Consider the following 8,510-nt stretch of genomic DNA (forward strand, 5'->3'; position numbering starts at 1 on the left):
GTTCTTTATAATAATCCAAATTCAAGCAATAGGAACCTTAGATACATGTAAGGAGCAAGTTTGTGTATATGCGCGACACATGAATATACTGTGTGTGTGTGTACCTCACAAAAACTTCATTAAAGCTCAAAGATACTGCCCAGCAATGGAAACCAGACTCCTTTCTTTGGAGTAACAAATGTCTCATTTGTTCCACTGGCTTAAACTTTCCAAAGGCAGGCGAGACTCATTTCAAGAGCACTTAGTGGGAATCTTGGTGAGGTAGCATCCTTTCTGCTTTGTTTAAGTAAGTGAGCGAGAGACCTCAGTGTTCCCTTGAATTCATCACAGGTGGGAGGGCAGGGCAAGGCTCTGTCCACCCTGGCCACTGTGTGATGTCTGCTCTCAACACGGGAGCTGCAGTCCCTGCCTTAGTCTGCTTGTTTTCATCCCGACCAGTTTTTAATATTTATTTATTTATTTATTTTTATGTACATTTGCTGTTTGGCCTACATGAATGTCTACGTCAGCGAGTTGGATCCCCTGGAACTTGAGTTACACACAGTTGTGAGCTGCCATGAGGGTGCTGGGAATTAACCCGGGTCCTCTGGAAGAGCCAGTACTCTTAACTGCTGAGCCATCTCTCCAACCCCCCACACCTCAAAATTTTTAAGGGAGATCAATTTTACTCATTTCTCCATCTCTGTGAATGAGGAAAAAAAGATGAGAAAAGAGATTACTGTTTTTAGAAATGTCTCAAAAAAGAATCAGTCATTTAGCCTTGAGTCAGCCTGAAATTAGCCTGCAAAACGAAAGAGGGGTAGATTTGGGAGCAGATATTCTTGAGAATGCAGGAAATGAAAATGTGAATGTACCTTTCCTGCTGAAAGCATGCTGGCTTCCAAAACTGGCCCCAACCGTTATAAGGATCACATTTTAACACAAGTGTTGTTGTGGCCCTGAATTCCACAATACTCTCCCAAGTGCTGAGATCATGGGCATTGCACCGCCTTGCCTGATGCAGAGAATTACATTCTCACTACACCTGTTTCACATGTCATAGCTGTACTTTCCTCTCTACCAACTGAAGACGTAAAAAATTACCTTCAAAACTGCTCTAAGACTCAGCTTGCCATCAGGACTGACTGACTGCTGAATGTCGAGCCTTTGGGCAATTAATGCGTGACTTAATTAGTACAAGATTTGAGAAAATAGGTTTGTGGAAGCTTTTGAGGAAGAAGAAATAGAAATAAAGGTGGGCCTCATTTTTAAGACACACACCCTCTGCAGTCCTGGTCTGAATACCAGCCGCCCTTGGGGCCCAAGGAAGAGGCAGCTGTGTCCTCTGTAAAACCTGCTCCAGCCAGAAGGAGCGACTCTGCAGTTGTAGGAAGTGAGGTTGAGTGAGGACGGACCTAGATTCTGCTGGGAGCTGGAGTTGTCGGACTGACTGAGGTGGAAGGAAAATGAAGGCAGGCAAAGGCTACACTAAGTCTAGAGTATCTGCTGGTGACCCAAGGAGCCGTATCTGCTGGGAAGACAGATAAATGAACTCGGTTGGAGGCCTGTCAGCAGTGTTAGATACTAACCACCCTGGGCCACAAACTCATCCAAAATTAGTATGAGATTTTATAAGAGGGGAAGTTGCTATGCACATCTATCGTCTTATCTGTGCTGGTTTTAAAACGTGGCCACAGGACCACTTTTGAAACAGTACAGCCTTTCTCTGAAGCCCTTTCCAGCTTTGTCTTCATCAAGCTTTCACACACACATGGGTCCCCTCCAACCCCTCACTGAGAACTTGTAACTCTCTCTGTAGACCAGGCTGACCTTGAACTTACAGATATCCTCCTGTCTCTGCCTTACAAGTGCTGGAATTAAAGGTCTGAGCCACCACACCCACAACATGGGTCTCTTTAGATGGTTCAAATTGGCCAATCAGGGTCTGTGAATATCTTGGCTATCCCTATCTAATCCAAGAGTTCTACCCAGGAATCGTGTTTTTCTTCTTCCTGATTTGTCTGGCTCTCTTCCTTTGCACATGAATTTAAATTTGTGTTATCAAGTTCAATAAGCAATCCTGGGGGAAATTGTGGAGATGGTTGGCTTTGCCCATTTATGATTTTAAATCTTCACATCTAAAAGATAGTAGGCTTCTTGATTTATGTATTTTTTCCTTAATATTGTTCAGAAATTGACTATGAGCACTGGCATAACTGTGTCTGGTTTAGAGTAGGTACTTTAGATTCTGTGGCCTAAGTGTAAGTGCCTAACATTTCCCAACTATCCACGGCTAGTTTTGTTTATGAAAATGCAGTTTGCTTCAATATAGTGACTTGGCAGCTGGCCACTTTAAACATTGATGTCTAATGATCACTTTTACATGTTCCTTCTGATTCTCTACATAATGAACAAATCACCCCAGGCTCCAGGAACATCATGGAAGAGGGAGTTAAAAAAAAAATCAAGGGCTAGAAAGATGGCTCAGCAGTTAAGACCACTCACTGCTCTTACAGAGAACCCAAGTTCAATTCCTGTCACCCACATGGCAGCTCACAACCATCTGTGATCTCAGTTCCAGGCAAAATCCACATACATAGAAAAGAAAGTATTTTTTAATGTAAGGAGAATGAGAAGAGGATCTCTGAAATACTGTGTTCTGGACAGGACAAGCGCATATACTCATGAACTCACTGCAGTTCTGATTAACTATACAAGGTGGAGAGAACAAGGAGTCAACATTCCAGCAGGCAGGGACTATTACACTCAGTGGGTTAGAAATGGAGAGGGTGCGGGGCACGAGGTGGGAAGGGATGTTCTAGGGAAGAGGGAGTTGGGTAGACTTGACCAACACATATTATATACATTTACAAAACTGTCAAAGAATAAACATTGAAACAAAATGAAAAATAAGTAATTTGCCAGTAAGTAACATATTTTGTTTTCAACCATCAACATGTACTATTTTATTTTACTTTAGTTTTTGCTGTTTTGAGAAAGAGTCTTCCTATGTAGCCCAGGCTGGCCTTGAACTCACAATTCTCCCACCTAAGTCTCCCAAGTTCTGGGCTTACAGGTATGCACCATCACACAACGCATACTTTATTTCTGACTGCAATAGTTAAGACAGCCAGCTCAATGTCAAATAGAAGTTGTGGTGACAGGTAACTTCACCGTGTTAGAGTAAAGGGACTCTTGTAACCATTTCATGTTATGGCATGAAATGGTTTTATAACCTCAGCATGTTAAGGGAGTTCTCTTATATTGAGTTACATTAAATTTTATCAAGTGTTTTTGGGTTACTGAGATCACTTATACTCTTCCTTTAATCTGATGTCAATGTAGCAAATTAATAGCTCTGTGTGTGTGTGTGTGTGTGTGTGTCTGTCTGTCTGTCTGTCTGTCTGTCTGTCTGTCTGCACGTTCCAGAGGCGGATGTCTTCCTCAGTTGTGTTCCATCTTTCTGAGTTATGGTCTCTCACTGAACCCGAAGCTTGCTATCTTTGCAAGCTCCAGGGCTTCTCCTGTCTCTTCCCCAGCACCAGTTTTTGTTTTTTATTTTGTTTTGAGGTAGTTGGCAGGGGTGGGGAGGTATTGGTTTTTCAAGGCAGGGTTTCTCTGTGTAGTCTTGGTTGTCCTGGAACTTACTCTGTAGACCAGGGCTGGCCGAAAAAAAAAAGAAAAAGAAAAAGAAAGAAAAAGCCAGGTGGTGGTGGTGGCATGTGCCTTTAATCCCAGCACTTGGAGGCAGGGGCAGGTGAATCCCAGTACCAGCATTACAGGCGTGAACCTCCCTCCACATGCAGCTTTTGACCTGAGGACTGGAAATGTGAACTCGTGTGACAAGCCCTTTGCTCAGTGAGTCATCTCACCAGCCCTGATTAATGCATAACGGTAAACTAACCTTGATTTCCAGCGTCAATTTACCTTGATGATGGCATACTATGGTGTATTTGTATGTGTGGTGGATCATGTGTGTGCAGGTACAGAATGCCTGTGCACATGCAGAAACCAGATGGCATTCAGTGTCCCCTAACACTCTCACCTGGCTCCTTTGAGGGACCCCTAGATAAGGCTGGAGCACAGCAGACCCAATGATCCTTGTCTCGGATCTCCTCAGTGCTGGGTTCCAGGCAGGCATGAGACCATGTCCAGGCTCTGGGTGCTGAGATCCAAACACCCATCCTCCTGCCTGTGTCTCAAGTGCTCGTTACTGCTGGACCATCTGTCTAGCCCTCATCTGCACTGAGGTCTGCTGGGACCTGAGGACTAGCGTGCCATAGGCTAGCTCCTTAATTTTCTCCTTCGTCCACCTCCCTTCTCCCCTGTGATAGGGCCTCTCTGGGTAGTGTCTTCACAGGGATTCTGCAGCAGAATAATTAGATTTCTCCTGGTTCTAGTGATTGTTGCCATAGAAAATTTATTAAAAGCACGTGGTACACACCAGGCATGGTGGTGCACACCTTAGATCACAGCAGTCAGGAGAAAAGGGCAGGTCGATAGCTGTGAGTTCCAGGCCAGCCTGGTCTACCTAGTGACTTTCATGCCAGCCAGGGACTACCTAGGGAGATGATGTCTCAAAAGAGAAAACTTCAGACCAAAAAAACTCCACTAGAAGCGTATAAGTTTAAAGCCGCCATAGCGTCATAAAGAAGGAAATACTCTGTAATTGTGCAGTAGCTTTTATTTGTAGCGATGTTTTTGGCTTTGAAGTATGTTGGCCCAGTGGTAGAATATTGTTTACTATTAATATAGCATTCCTATGTTTTTGGAAGAGATTTTGGGTGGCTAATCTCATTTCCCCAGTAATTTCATTTTAAATCTTTATATGCTTTCATATTTTTGCTTTGTTTTTTTTTTTTTTTTTTTTTTTTTTTTTTTTTTTTTTTTTTTTTGTTAACACGACCATCTTAATCTTTGAACTAAAGAGTTCTGTCCACATACATTTATGTCTGAGTATTGACATGGGTAAGATTTTTCTCTCATCTTACATGACTTTAGTACATCCTCCATTTTATATCTTTTCCTGTCACTGTGGTCTGAATGAACAAGGTCTCCCGAGGCTCTTGTTTTAGACAGTCACTCTCTGCTCATAGTACTGTTCTGCGAGACTGTGGAATCTTTGACACATCTAGCTTCACTAGCAGAAGTGGGATGCCGGGGGTGGGCTTGGAGGCCCTACCTGCCTTTGTTTCTGGCCTGGGCCGCCTGCTCCCTGACCTGCTGAAATGTGAATGAGCCATCGTGCAAGCGCCCCCGCCGTGATGGGCATGTGTCCCCTCTCGAACTGTGAGCCCAGATAAGCCTCTCTTCGCTTATGTCACTTCTACTTGATATATATGTATATACAGAGAGAGAGAAGAAAAGTAACTAACACGCTTCCCCCCTTTAGACCTGGTGTTTAAATTAAATTCTATCCCATTTTCTCCTCTACACATCATACATTACAATTTCCGCACCTATTTTTCCATTATGATCTTAACCAAATGAATCAACTGCATATATTTCAAACAAAAACACTTAGCTTCTGTACGTGTAACAAACCGCTTCAAAAAACCAAAGGTAAGGACTCATGACTGGTCTGTGATTCTGTGAGTTAACTCACAGGAACTGGTCTCAGTTTTGTGCTCAGGGTCAGGTGTGGCTGTGCCTGGAAACTGAAGACTGAATGACTGAAATGACTGACATGCACATGGTTGGCAGTAGATGGTGACTATGGGCTGAGGTGAGGCTGCCAAGAACATTCGCCTGTAGCTATGGGATGAAAACGTCCATCAGCATGGCAGCTCAGTTCTCAGAGGGAGATTTACCAGAGACTCAGGAGATGTCACAAGATTCTGAGTGACTTAGAAATCACAAAGTATCACTTCTGCTGCTCTCTATGGATCCCACAGAACCATCCTTGACTCCACATGAAAAGCACCAGCACAAGGGCGTTAACATCAAGATGTACACCACAGAGGCAAGGCACAGCCTAGTGAAATATAGAGTGATAGGCTGCGAAACAGTTTCAAGAAAAATAAGGACCTGATCGAAAGATTTTATTACTGTGCCCTCAGAAGGTTAGGAGATAAATATCTAGAATATATAGATATAAATGACACACACACACATATATATATGTATACACACACACACACATATAAAACAGGCAGAACAAGATCTTTGAAGAAAAACATTTGTTCACAGTTTCAAGTTTAGAAGAACATCTTAACGGTGGTTAAGAGCAAACCTGGCCTTGGCCACTTATGTAAGCCTGACCTTCAGCCGGCCTCACATTATCATCCATAAAATGCAAGCAATAGCAGGCACCCCAGAGGAAGGTTGGAGTAACTCAATAACATAATCCTGGTAGACACAGAGCCTGATGTGTGGTAAGTTCTCAAAACCTGGTCATGTTAATAAATGTACCCCAATTGATTGTACTAGCGAGTGGAGCAGTCAAGATTTCAATTCAACTTTCATGACTCTAAAGCCCATGAAAAGTCTTCAATTTGTACAGTGTTAGAGGACACAGAGGTTGGTTGTCCACTAGCTTTCTTGCTAGGCGTTTATCACTGTGTGGTGAACTACCAGCTCAGAGTGCCATGAGATCAAGACAGTGGGATACCTTTTCGGTGTGTGAGAAAGGTTTTACATGGTAGTGCTGGCTGTTTTCTTGCTGGGAATTGAGCAGAAGGTCTTATGCATGCAGGGCAAAAGGCTCTGCCTCTATGCTACATTCCCCAGCCATGCAGTGAAACTAAAAAACGTTCTTGAACTTCCTTATCTATGTACTCACAGAAGATAGATGATGTTGAGCCTCCCAAACAGCCTCTGAGTAAATTTTCTAATGAGGTTTTTGATACAAAAGATATCCTGTGATTCTGTTCTTCGGCAATGGACCACTTCTACCTTCCCTCTTGGAGAAGAGAGGACGGACATTTTTTTTTCTCCTGTTCCAGAGAGAGAGGGGGTATCCATTATTAATGTGAGATGACAAGCTAGTTCGGTTACAGCACACACAAAACACTGGACAGTAAATTTCATGTGGTCAGAGTAAACACATGTAGGAGTACTCACAGGGTGCATTTTCTCAGGCCACAACACCTGTCACTGCAAACCTTGTAAAATGCTGCTCTCCTAGAAAATGGACTGAGAACAAGCCTGTCCTGAACCTTCTATAGCTACTGTAAAAGTGCTTAAGATATTGAAAGGGATCATTGACTGACTTAAGGATAAGGAAAATACTGACAGATGTGCCCACATTCCAAATTAGAGTTTGCCTTTATTGAAGCTGGAACCCTGAATTATAGCAGTCTTGAGAGGTTCTATGAGACAGAAGACTAATGTTTGTAGTTAAACAAGAAAGCATATGATTCTTTAAATGATCTCCCAGGGGGTCACCAGGCCTGTTATAATGCTTTGGAAATATCTCAACTAAAGCACATTAGTAAGGGTTCACTAGTAGTGACACTAACTTTTAAGATAAATCTTAAAACAACAACAATTCTTAAAAACTCTCAGAGAAGTAATAAAAAAAAAACTAAAACAACAACAAAAAGATGAGTATTGACAGAGGCTTGAGGGAGAGAGGAAAGAACGGTACCCAGAGGATTTTGAACAGCAACTACAGACTGTCTTGCCTTTGTCCTAAACCACAGACTGTGCAAGAGCGGTTGGTAACATAGCAGTCACCTTTAACTGACAATATGTCAATGTAAATTTAGCCATGCTGACAATGAACCACCCTGGCGGGGGATGGAGTGGCCCTTGAGGGTGGGGAAGGAGGGAGTAGGAAAACCCCACCTTCCCCTGAAGTTTGCTGTCAATCCCAAACTTCTCTGAAATTAATTTAAATATTTCTCTTAACTATATGCGCCATCACTCTGTACTTCAATGTACGTTCAATGTATAATTAGATATTATACAGACTAACATCTAATGAGCACTTTACATAGACTTTTCTCTTTAATCTTAAGAAAATAGTTATTTCTATCATCATATCAGCCAAGGACACTAAGGATAACAAAATTGAAATAATGAAAATAAATTCACAGATTAAAATTTACTCATTAGTATGTGCTTTGTTACTGACTTAGTTCCATCTTTCTCTATATCTTGTATCAAAAACACCTCTTTTTATTTAAAAACCTACGTTTCAAGATAATTTTCTTGGCCCAATCGTGGGGAGGCCCAAGACAAGGGGGCGTGGACTCAGACTACAAATCCCAGCATGCACCGCTGCTCCGGCATCTGCTTGCAAGACTGTGGTTTCCCGCCGCTCTTGCCTCCTCCCCGAGTTTCCACATCCGAGATGGACTCCAATGCTCCACGCAGGTGCCGCTGCCCACAGCTGCACCCATCCCCGAGACAGAGCTGGCTGCGGTCCCGCCACCCGGGCCCCGAGTCCCTGACCTGCAGCCCGCGCTACCCACCTCACCATCAACTCCGGCAACACCGTGCTCCACAGAGGACGCGCACACGGTTGCCACAGAAACGACGCGGCGCTCCGTCGGACTCGTGGGTCGGTCAAAGGTCACCGTGGAGAG

At 43.3% G+C, this 8,510-nt stretch overlaps 1 protein-coding gene across 1 annotated transcript in view; it reads right to left on the bottom strand.

Moving 5' to 3' along the window:
- Nucleotides 1-8,482, bottom strand: part of Cfap61 (cilia and flagella associated protein 61) — a 252,439-nt gene extending 243,957 nt beyond the window's left edge. Inside the window, exons 1-2 of the mRNA XM_060383256.1 lie at nucleotides 8,397-8,482; nucleotides 6,761-6,914 (exon numbers count right to left, since the gene is read on the bottom strand). Of these exons, the coding sequence (XP_060239239.1) occupies nucleotides 6,761-6,903 (143 nt within the window). The 5' untranslated portion in view covers nucleotides 6,904-6,914; nucleotides 8,397-8,482. The remainder of the gene's footprint in view (nucleotides 1-6,760; nucleotides 6,915-8,396) is intronic.
- Between the last annotated feature and the right edge of the window lie 28 nt (nucleotides 8,483-8,510).

This window comes from Meriones unguiculatus, chromosome 4, assembly GCF_030254825.1.
Source record: "Meriones unguiculatus strain TT.TT164.6M chromosome 4, Bangor_MerUng_6.1, whole genome shotgun sequence".
NCBI classification, from domain to species: Eukaryota; Metazoa; Chordata; class Mammalia; order Rodentia; family Muridae; genus Meriones; species Meriones unguiculatus.